The 12,190-nt window shown below is 44.1% G+C and overlaps 1 protein-coding gene across 1 annotated transcript in view; it reads left to right on the plus strand.

The window, feature by feature from the left end:
• The window catches only part of ZFAT (zinc finger and AT-hook domain containing), a 127,178-nt gene extending 118,231 nt beyond the window's left edge, over positions 1-8,947 (plus strand). Inside the window, exons 16-17 of the mRNA XM_070940314.1 lie at positions 5,220-5,471; positions 7,241-8,947. Of these exons, the coding sequence (XP_070796415.1) occupies positions 5,220-5,453 (234 nt within the window). The 3' untranslated portion in view covers positions 5,454-5,471; positions 7,241-8,947. The remainder of the gene's footprint in view (positions 1-5,219; positions 5,472-7,240) is intronic.
• Positions 8,948-12,190: the final 3,243 nt, after the last annotated feature.

The raw sequence follows: 12,190 nt of genomic DNA on the forward strand, positions 1-12,190 counted from the left end.
GCAGTTGTTGGAGCTAAGCAGCCACCATGAGAAAGAGTTGGCAAAAACAGCTGGCTCTTGTTCAAATTGGATCTGACCAAGAAGGAGGCTCAGCAGAAGCACCTCACTGAGGACTATGAGCATAGGCTTTCCAAGCAGAGGGAAGACCTGCGGGAGTGCAAGACCTGGAGGCTCAGCTGGCTGAGATGGTCAGCCAGTTCCAGGCCATGATGCAGTCCCACTGGAACAAAGTCCTCCGGCTCTTCGCCACCAGCAGCGCTTCCCTCCAGCCTTTGCCCAAAGCCCTGCACGAGGAGGCTGAAGCAGACCCCAAGTCAGAAGTTTTGCCCACACAAAAAGACCCCAAAGGGGGAGACTCTGCAGCAACACAAACGTTCATTGCACGTATCTGTCCCAGGGGCCGTAGTTTGAGGACCCCTGATTTAGTGCAATATAAAAAAATGCAAATAATTTTTCTGCAGACCACCAAAATTTTCTCACGGACCACCGGCGGTCCACGGACCTCCAGTTGGTGACCGCTGTTGTAGAAGACTAACATGGTTGGGGATATCTGAATCTCTGGGGGATGCTATCCCATAGGGCAGGTCCTGCTGTCGAGAAGGCAGAACTCCAGGGTCCAGCAAGATGGTATTATTCGACAGAAGAGACCCAGAGAATGTCCTCTGCTAGATTTGGTGGGACAAGCAGAAACAATAGGAGAAAGGCAATCTTGCAAATATCCTCACTCTTAAGCCACAGAGAACTTTATAGGTGGTGACCAACACTTTTTGTATTGGTCCCGAGGCCTGCTGGGCCCAATCTGCCTAGCTTCCAAGTGTCTTAAAGGTGCTTTTTCAAAAGAAAACTGGACTATGTTTTTTATCCTTTTGAGGAAGAAGGAGATGTTTTGCTTCTCATCCAAAAAGCTCCATCAGTTTTGAGGCCTAAAGCAGCTAATGGCAGTATTTTCAATTTCAACATCTCTTGACTTCTTAATTTGGTCCTGACACATTAACAAGTTCTGAAACTCCCAAATGACTTGTTGTATTGAATAATGTCTTAGACGACTTTAAATCTTTGGCTGATTTCCGTAGACAGTTGAAAATTACTAAAATTGCTTCTAAAATTACTACTAATATCGTTAATTTTCCAAGGGGTTTGAAAGGAAGAGTTGGATTGCCATGTTTTAACAAATCAACACTCTTGCCTTTTTTTAAAAAAAGTTAAATACGTCTTTTGTGATCTTCAGATGAACAGTGTCATCTGAAAAAGATTCTTTTTCATTATGTAAATCAGGAGATGTTGAAGAAAGATTGAGTGTCGGTATTTTCATGTTACAAGTAAAATGTATTTGAAGGGATGTTGACATACATAAATTGGTTCTGTTCTGTGGTTGTCACATTTTGGCTTAATATCCACATTATTTTTAATAGAATTTTGAGAATTCTATTCTGAATTTTGAGAGGGATAGAATCAAGATCATGCGAAGTTATAGTACCGCTTTACAAAGCCCTATTAAGACCATACTTGAAATACTGCATCCAGTTCTGGTCAACACAATATAAAAAAGATATTGGGACTGGAAAGAGTGCAGAGAAGTGCAACAAGAAAGATTGAGGGGTTTGGAGGCTAAAACACATGAAGTATGGCTGCAGGAACTGGGTATGCCTAGTCTGGTGAAAAGACGGGCTATGGGACACATGATAGCAGGCTTCCAATATTTGAGGGGCTCCTACAAAGATGAGGGAATCGAAACAGCAGATGGAAACCAGGGGTGGGTTTTAAAACCCATCGCGACCTGTTTGCTTGTGGGTGCGTTTTGTTCATGCGCAGAAGCTCCTGCACATGCACAGAAGCGTCCGGGCGGGTGGGCAGAGCCTCCCGCCCCCGCCGCTACCAGTTCGCCTAATCCCGGACGAACTGGTAGCAACCCACCACTGATGGAAATTAACCAAGAGAAAAGCAGCCTAGAACTAAGGAGAAGTCTCCTAACTGTGTGAGTAATCAGCCAATGGAACAGCTTGCCTTCAGAAGTTGTGGGTGCTCCATCACTGAAGGGTTTCAGAAAGAGAGTGAATAACCATTTATCTGAAATGGTATAGAGCCGTGATGGAGAACCTATGGCATGCGTGCCACAGGGGGCACGCGTAGCCGTATTGGTGGGCACGTGAGCTCAGCTCTGGCACGCAAGTGTGAGCCGGCCAGCTGATTTTCAGGCCTTGTGGGCCCACCGGAAGTCGGCAAATGGGCCATATCCAGCCTCCGGAGGGCATCAGGGGGTGGGGGGTGGGGAAGGCCGTTTTTGCCCTCCCCAGGCTCCTAGAAAGCCTCTGGAGTCTGGGGGGAGAGAAAAATGGCCCTTCTGTTCTCACTGGAAGTCAGCAAACGGGCCGTTTCCGGCCTCCGGTGGGGGGGAGGCTGTTTTCGCCCTCCCCAGGCTCCTAGAAAGCCTCTGGAGACTGGGGAGAGAGAAAAGTGGGTCTATCGGGCCCACCATGCCATTGCGTGCCAAAAGCGGGGGGAGCATGAGGGGGTTGCGCGCACGCGCATGCGTGGAAACAAGTCGCATAGAATTATGGGTTTGGGCGCACACGACCCCCACCCCACCCCGCGGTCCCCCCCCGGTTTTGGCACGTGATGGCAAAAAGGTTAGCCATCACTGGTATAGAGTCTCCTGTTCAAGCAGGAGGTTGGACTAGAAGACCTCCAAGGTCCCATCCAACTCTATTATTCTATGTTCCAAGAGAAGAGAAATAAGGATGTGATGCTGAATAACATGCCCCCAAATAGGTATGTATCAATTTATGAAGAATGTTTGCCCTTAATTTTGCCATTTTAGAAAAAACAAAACAAAACAAAAAAAACCTTCCAGACTTAAAATCCTGGACTAAAGAAATATGTTCACTCTTACCTTTATATTGACTCTGTTAATGTAATGGAAAAAAAGAACTTACTTCTCTTGAACTACACATTTTAATTCTGTTTTTTTATTACTGGCTTTTAAGAGTTGCCTTAAATAAATCTTGCCCAAGTGGATCTGTTGTAGATATGCTGGACTTCAGTTCCCTGCATTTTTAGCTGGGCAAGATTAACCATGGCAGAGAAATTATCAACTTTCAAAACACCAATTCCAGAAGAAGCCTGAAGGTCAGTTACGAAAAGGGGGAAATGTTATTAGATGGACCTTCCGTTTGATCTAGCAGGACAGCTTTGACATCCTTCAGAGAATAAAAATAAAACAATTTGGACCTGAGTGGCTAGCTAATCTCTCATGCTGTAGAAGAAGAGCAGGTTGAGCTGGAAGGTGAGATTAAATGTGTCATCACTTCAGAGTCATTGCGTTGCCACAAGAGACTTCAGTCCAGCCACCCTTGAATTCCCTTGACCCTTATCTAGAACCAATTTTGCCTTGACCATTAGTTGACTATATTCTTGTATGTAGGGGTCATGGCCTCATCGGATCCTGGTTCGGAGGAGGAGTTGGAACTGGGACCATCCGATAGGGATGGCACGTCTCCCCTGGAGAGGCCAGGGGCTGAGAACAATGCTGTCCCAGGCCCCTCAGGCATTGGGGGAGGTGGTCGACCGGATGGGGAGCTGCCTGCCCTCACAAGCACAGGGAAGGATCAGCAGTGGGGATCAGAGGCAGCAGATCCCCTCTGATGAGGAACAGCTGCCTCCCCCATCGATCAGAGGGCACTGAGGGAAGCTGAAAGGAAAGCTGCTCGGGAGGAGGTTGCCCAGCTCCTCCTCACAAGGAACACCTGGCTTGGGTTGACTTAAGCAAAGGCTTCAGGAGGGCATCTTTGTTGGGAACAATTGTTTTGGCATGCATTTCCCCGGTCTTGGAAAACACTCTGCTTTGACTCATGTTTCTGCCTGAGCCCTTTGTCTCGCGGACTTGCCTTGCCTTGTGGACAGACTTTATCTGGTTTGGAGAGCTGCCAGGCCGATATCTTCAAAACTTGGCAAGGAGTCACAAACCAATTAAGCGAACTAATTGTCTCCTGCAAACTCCACTCCCCTTTCGCTCCTCTTTTATTCCCTCTGGGAGGGGCTGTTCATCGTCCACCTGTGGCCTTACTCCCAAGTTGACCCTTGTTCTTTAACTGTTCCCTTCGTCTGGCAACTCTGCGCATGCACACACTGGGAACAGGCTCCAGCTATTCGTCTGCCTCACTGATGTCTAATTCCGAGCGCAACTGATAACTGTCAGATGGTCCTGGCCCCCTCTCTGCCTCCGACGCAGAGCCCTCATCAGAGCCTTCCCCAGACTCCAGGACTGGCCCATGTTCCTCCCCAACCTCCTCACTGTCCGAATCTGCTGCCAGCTTTGCTGACCGCTAGCAGGCCACAACACCCCATACGTGGCAGTTCCAATACATGCTTGACTTAACAAGCCACCATAGTCAAGCAGGCAATTCTGGTGTCAACTCTGAATCGAAGCTGGCTGAAGCCATCTTTTTTCTTTTTCTTTTTTTAATTTGATTTATATGCTGCCCTTCTCTGGAGACTCAGGGCGGCTTACAATCCGTTAAGCAATAGCCTTCATTCTTTTGTATATTTTATACAAAGTCAGCTTATTGCCCCCACAAACTGGGTCCTCATTTCACCTACCTTAGAAAGGATGGAAGGCTGAGTCAACCTTGAGCCTTGGAGAGATTCGAACCAGCAGAAATTGCAGGCAGCTGTGTTAATAACAGGGTGCACTAAACCACTGTACTATCAAGGCTCTTGTTGCTGCTTCACAGTTGCCACACACTATGGAGGGGAGGATGAGGGGGAAAATAACTAGACCGTCTCATAGACAAAATAAAGAGCATGGGAACCAAGGATATCCCAACAGATGGCAGTAGGAGGAGGAGCAGAAGTGCTCAAGGGAGCCCACCAACTGCTTTGATTGGACAATGTGATCTGTGACACCTGGGGAGGGAAACATTGCTCTTTTAATTACATGGTAACCACAGGAAACTTTTAGAGCTGGTTTTCATTGGCTGTGCCAATATGATGTGTCCAATAAACATGTTCTCTGAGGAACATTCTTGCCTTAGAGTTCTGATTTCTTTGGATGCGTTACTCGGAACGCTGACAATCTGGTCTATCATTTCCCTAAAGTCTACACTACTGAAATCTGCAGCCAATAATTGTCATGTTATAGGATTTTGGTTTTACCAATTTTGCTCCTTTTCATTGCCACTCCCTTTTGCAAGCTTTTTGTAACTTTCCCATCATTCTGACAGATGACCGAAGAGGAAGAGTCCGCTAATCACACCGTGATGATTCAGGAAACTTTGCAACCGACTTCGCTGGAGTTGTCCGAGCAGCACCATTTGGTGGTCTCCTCAGATGACATGGAAGGCATTGGGACAGTGACCGTTTATACTCAGGGCGGAGAAGCCTCGGAACTGATTGTTTATGTGCAAGAAGCTCTGCAGCCAATAGAAGAGCAGGAGCAATCTGGACAGGACATCTAAATCAAGTCCTCCGGGCAGGTAAGCCTCCTGGCACTGGATGATGACATATTGCAAGCCATTTTGGGAAGATACCCCTGAAGTTGGCATGTCAAGAGTTGGTACATTCCAATGATTCTCTGATTCTCTGCCTAACTAGTTTTTCTCTGACTGATGAGCAACGAAACGTTTCAGATTTGCAAACTTTTGGTCCAGTTGCCATAATTCAACCTTTAGACACCTCCTGACACTGCTAAATTATTTCCCAGTGTATATTTGACAGCAAGCATAAAAGGTGCTTCCTGCAGCTACTAATCCATGGTGTGTTTCACTCCTGGTAGATGTGAGGGTGGCAGTTGATTGGACTCCAGGTAGTCCTCGACTTACGACCACAATTGGGACCAGAATTTCCATTGCTAAGTGTGGTGATTTGGTAAGTGGTTACTATATTTTTCGGACTATAAGACACACCTAAATTTAAAAGAGGAAAACAACAAAAAAAAGTTTTTGGCTTCCGCACACTCCATTTTCGGGCCTTTTTTCAGCCATTTTCGGGCCTTTTTTCAGCCCATTTTCAGGGCTTTTTTTGACCTGTTTTCAAGGCTTTTTTTTTTTGGCCCATTTTTCCAGCCCATTTTCAAGGCTTTTTTCGGCCCATTTTTCCAGCTTTCTTTTGGCCCATTTTTGAGGCTTTTTTCAGCCTGTTTTTGAGGCTTTTTTGGCCCGTTTTTCCAGAAAAAATGGCCATAAAAAGCCTCAAAAACAGGCCTGAAAAGCCGAAAAAAAGCCCAAAAATGGGCTGTGCAGAGGCCAAAAAACGGCCAGCAGTTGAGCGGGGCTTTGGCAATATTCAGTCTATAAGCCACACAGACATTTTCACCCCCTTTTGGGAGACAAAAAAGTGTGTCTTACCGTCCGAAATATACAGTATATGACCTCTTTTGTGATAGTTGTTAAGCAAATCCCTGCGGTTGATATATGAATCACATGGCTGTTAAGCAAACCCAGCTTCTCTCATTGACTTGGTTGGAAGCCAGCTGGGAAGATTGCAAGTGGGCGATCACATGACCCCCCAGGACATAGCAGCCATTGTAAGTACACGCTGGTTGCCAAGCGCCTGAATTTCGATCATGTCACCATGGAGACGGTGCACTAGTCATCAGTGTGAGGACCGGCTGCAAGTCACTTTTCCAGTGCTATTGTCACTTCGAATGGTCGCTAAACAAATCAGTGGTGGGCTCTTCCTTGTTCGGCCCGGTTCGGCCGAGCCGGTAGCAGTGACGATATGACATCACCGATCCGGTTCTCTTTGTTCAGGAGTTGGGCCCTCCTGCCCCCCCCACGTTATTCTTACCTTTTATTTGGCCCCGCCCCCAATCTATTCGCTGCTTCCCAAGTCCCAGCTGATCGGCTAGAAGGAAAAAACCTGTTTAAACTCTTGCCGCGGGGCTTCAAAGGGCCACCTACAGCTGATCAGTGTTAAAAGGCAGTGTGGTGGTAGACCGATGCCTCCAAAAACAAATGAGTAGACCGGTACAGCTCTACAAGCAATTAAAAGCCTGGTAGACCAGTACCTCTGCTAAATCCTAAAGAATTGTCACATGACCATCAATCCACGCCCACAAAATAAGCCACACCCACAGAACCGGTAGTAAAAAAATTTAGAACCCACCCCTGAAACAAATGGTCGTAAGTCGAGGACTTCCCCTAATGGCTTTTCGCAGGAGGTGTTTTGACACACACTGAGCCATGATCCATTTCTGGTTTTTTTTTTAATGCCTTTTTTCACGAATCTCTCCCTTTCTCCCAAGGAACTCAAGAGATCACAGCCTCTTATTACACCGATCCCGGTACCTTCTTCAGGGATCAAATAAGCATCCTGAACAAGCATCTGTGCGAGGAGACCCCAGCTAACAAACCAAGAGGAGTGATCATTGGCAAAGTGCCAAGGGGCTCGGTTAAAACTATCCGGGTGTGTTGTATGCACTTTAAAGAAAACGGCAGCGTTTTAAAAAGACTCTCTTAATCACAATTTGAAAAGCTTGTTGAGAAGGCAAAAGGACAATCAAGCAAAACAGAAGGCTCAGGCAGTGTAGCTGCTTCTAAGGATAAAGCGCCATATCTTACTTTCTTCCTATCCCCGGTTTGCTTCTAGAAAGAAATCACTCTTTTAATCTTCTAAAGGAGCTTTGCCTTTGTGAGTTTCGAAAAACCCCAGAACGTGATTTGAGTTTTCAAAGACTCGAGAATGTTATCCGAAGGAACTCTTTTTAGATCGTTCATCTTTTAATTTCACCTCCTTCTAGTTTCTCAAGGATGCAAGGAACTGCCACTGTAGTTTTCCCAGATGTCCTGGTTCCTATTAGAAAGGAAATGTTTTATTATTACCACGTATTTGACGCACATAGATTGAAAAATAATCTGGGAAGGCTGAGGAAGTTGTGACCATCCCTGAAGTTTTATTCTGCTTTTCCTCCCTGTTCTCCTTTGCAAGATTACAACGGTGTTTTTCAGAAGTATAAAAAAATGTGGACTTTTTTTTTTTTTCCCCTGAGCTTGGCCACTCTATTTACTGCCGGGTTATGTTCCTCATAATACATAATGAATGCAATTTTGAGCCATAGAGAAGTAATTTAGCATCAAGAAAGCTGTGAAAACCAGAGTGAAAAAGTGGAGTTTGGGGTCCTGTTTTCCTTGTCTGACAAATGTTTGAACATTTTCTTCATGAAAAGCCCAGCTCAGTAGCCAAAGCTCACATCCATTATGGTTACTCTGTCTTTATAAAAACTAAACAATTTGCCATGAAATACGGTACATTGGCCACCAAGGCTGGCCTAGAGAAGGCCTAATTTTTTACTAAGCCTTCTTGAAGAAAATGGATGCTAGGAAGCTCAGGCAAAATTGTGATACGTATTTTTGTCCATAGTCCATAGTATTTTTGTCCATAGTTCTAACAAGTGGTCTCCAATGGGGTGAACATTCTGCTGTCCATGAAGAAAAGGGGATAAGATTTTGAACGAGATTGTTTCTACCAGACCAGTAATTCTAGTTGCAATCATGCTGCCTGGGGAATTCTGGGAGTTGAAGTCCACAAGTCTTAAAGTTGCCAAGGTTGGACATCCCTGATTTATGAGGAGATGTTGCGTCTCCATTTTCTTAGAGGAAAAGAGAGAAGACCACGTTATGATTGGTACCCAAGCATATGAAGAGCTTATCCTTCAACCTCTGAGGAACAGTGCCAACAGGTCATGGTTAAAACCTGAGATTGATTATTTTTTTTATTCTGAGGGAGTGGGGGAAAAAACAGGAATAACCTGACTTCTTTTTATCCTATGAATTTTTATATTATCAAAGCACCCATTTGTGATTATGAACAGAAACTCTTATCATCTGATATACGAAACAGCTTAGAGTTTAACTCGTCTGACCTATTATGTCTAAGATCTTGAAAAGACTTCTATCAAATAAAATGGAATTTTAAAATATACATAATAAAAGTTTTAAATAGGCAACCCCAATTTGGAGGGAGGTGGAAGACCCCAGATCCTGTTTCCAAGCATATTATTGACTATCAGTATCTCAATTCTTTTCCCTGTAGTTTTGCTGGAAAGATAGAATGCAACATATTAAGTCCACGTCTAGACTTAATATGTTTTTTTTTAAAGAAAAAAGAAAAACAAGAATTGAAATAAATTCTTAATACCTCCCCATTATTTATTACATTAAATTATTAAATTTATTGAATGCACATGCCACTGAATCATTGAAATTCCTGCCAGTTTACAAGGATAAATAAAACATACCCGGTATAAAAAGAAAAATAGAGTAAAATCTCCACAATAAGACAGGAAAAATAATGCATAACCCCTAACACACATAACACATAGCAACTCCTAATAAGTCAAAAAACCAAATTATTAGGTGTAACAGAAAATAATAAAAAAATAATAATAATTGTGGCTAAAAGCTAAGCCAACGCTGACTTCCAAAACAAGTCAAAATCTTGTGTCCATCATCCTTCCCTAAAATATTCAGTGCAGCTCTCACTACTCAGGAGTTACTTCCAGCTGCCTTAAATCCTTAATATACAGAAGAGACCTTCTGGTCACCAAAATCTATTTTTTGCTGCAACTGAAATCTATCCCAGTATATTTTTGCATCAGGTTATGCTATTTCCATTCTGCAAAGATAATTAGCTTTAAGATGATGCATTACTCTCTACCTTAGAGTTAGATTTTGGGAACAGAAGGAGGGAGAGGAGCCAACTAGGTTTGTAACTATAATTTGGTTTAAAAAAATCCTGACCAGTCACCCTTTGCAGGAGAAATGAAATAAAACTAACATTACAGGCTTATAAATATCCAGATATGTGCTTCAAAAATAGCTAGCTTCCCTTGACAGCTAAAACTTATTTTCCTGTACCTGCTTATCGTAACTTGAATTGGTATCGAGTATTGCTGGATTAAATTAATTCCATAAAAGGGATGAATGGTGGATGCTAAATAAAAACCACCAAATATTACAAACTGATAGGGCCGTTCTCTTGGAATTAAAACATAAAACCTGTTTGTTAGTGAACTTAAAAAGACTTCCTAAAAATTCTGCTGTACGTCGCTGTCGTTGCCAAATCTACTCGGTGGACCTTAAGGACTGTCTTGTTAATATGTAAAAAAGTGTTTCCACAGCTTTAATTGTAAATGATCTCCAGCTCAAATAATTGTACAGACGGGAAAATAGAAAGCAAGAGAAGGTTTGTGCACAAATGAGGGTGCATTCTTTGGTTGAGGGGAGCATGCCTGCAAGATTATCGGTTGTGCAAACAGCCACAACTTCATCATTGTACACCTCCCTTATCTTGGGAGAGGGAGTGTCCAATATTTATATTTATATATATATATTATATATGATCTATAAACCTTTGATTTTTTTCCCCCTCCCTTGAAAATCCACCAAGCCAATAAATCCTTTTCAAAGTCTCCTGTTGCTTGGATATTGGTTGGAATGCAATATAATATAACATACAATATTATTGTGTTGTACATTGTGTAAACAGTACAGGTACTCCTCCATTTACAACCAGTAAATAATTTAACAACCGGTTCTCTGCCCTAATGACCGACTGGGTGGGCGTGACCACGGTGGGCGTAGCCAGAAGTGTGACAGGCAGGACTCAGCCTCCTGCACCCCCCCCCAGAGTAAAAACGGGCCGCGGGGGGAATGCACCGCCCCCAGTCCCGTGCTCCGTTTTGGGCCTAGGAGCACGGGACTGGGGGCGGCCTGGGAGCGAAAACAGGCCGGAGGGACACACTGCACAAACACACCACCCCCCATTTTGGGCCTAGGACGCCTCTCTGCACTTAACTGGGAGCCAAAAGGGGGCGCTTGGGGACTCCTGGAGGGGAGGAGCCAACCAGCAATTTAATTGAGCCTGGTGGCGCAGTGGACTAAGTGCTATTAAAGTAGCACTTAATTGCCAGCTGCCTGCAATTACTGCAAGTTCAAATCTCACCAGGCTCAAGATTGACTCAGCCTTCCATCCTTTTGAGGTAGGTAAAGTGAGGACCCGGATTGTGGGGACAATAAGCTGACTTTGTATAAAAAAGAACACTGCTGGGGGGGGGGGGGGCAAAAGCCCTACTAAGCAGGTATATACAAAAGTATGAAGGCTATTGCTTAACGCATTGTAAGCCGCCCTGAGTCTATGGAGAAGGGTGGCATATAAATCGAACTAATAAATAAATAAATTACCGGTTCACCCGAACTGACTGAATCCCACCACTGCTTAAAACCCTTCAGTTAGTGACTGTTCAAACTTAACAACAGTACTGAAAAAAAGTGACATGACTGTTTTTTACACTTATGACTCGCACCATCCCCATGGTCACATGATCAAAATTCAGATACTTAGCAGCTGGTACATATTTATGACAGTTGCCGTGTCCCGGGGTCGTGTGATCCCCTTTTGCGACCATCTGACAAGCAAAGTCAATGGGGAAGCCAGGTTCACTTTACAACCGTGTTACTAACTTAACAATTGCCATTATTCACTTAACAACCAAGAAAGGTCGTAACATGGGGCAAAACTCACTTAACAACTGTCTTGCTTAGCAACAGCAATTTTGGGCTCTTGTGGCAAGTCAAGGACTACATGTATACAGTAGAATTTAATACAGGTAATCCTCGACTTACAACAGTTCATTTAGCAATCGTTCAAAGTTACAACGGCGCTGAAAAAAGAGACTCCTGACCGTTTTTCACACTTAGGACCGTTGCAGCATCCCCATGGTGATGTGATTTACATTTGGACGCTTGGCAATTGACTTACATTTACGACAGTTGCTGTGTCCCGGGGTCATGTGATCCTCTTTTGCAACCTTCCGACAGGCAAAGTCAATGAGGAGACCCAGATTCACTTAGCAACCGTTGTAACTCATTTACCAACCACAGTGATTCACTGAACAAATGTGGCGAGAAAAGTCGTAAAAACGGGTTCGAAACTCACTTAACAAATTTCTCACTTGGCAACGTAAATGTTGGGCTCAATTGTGGCCGTACGTTGAGGACTACCTGAATTCCTCTTTATCAGTCATGATACAATTGTGAAAATTATTATTTTTTGCACTGGGAGAGGGGTCAGAAAGCTTCTGAAGCTTTTGAAAAGCGAGCTGCCAGTTCAATGAATCTGGGTGCGCTACAGACACTAATGCCAAGCATAACAATGAACCGATCAAAGTGACATTGGAAAGGAACGCCATGCTTTC

Source organism: Pituophis catenifer, unplaced genomic scaffold, assembly GCF_029215685.1.
Source record: "Pituophis catenifer annectens isolate HBS135680 unplaced genomic scaffold, rPitCat1.0.hap2 SCAF_3, whole genome shotgun sequence".
NCBI classification, from domain to species: Eukaryota; Metazoa; Chordata; class Lepidosauria; order Squamata; family Colubridae; genus Pituophis; species Pituophis catenifer.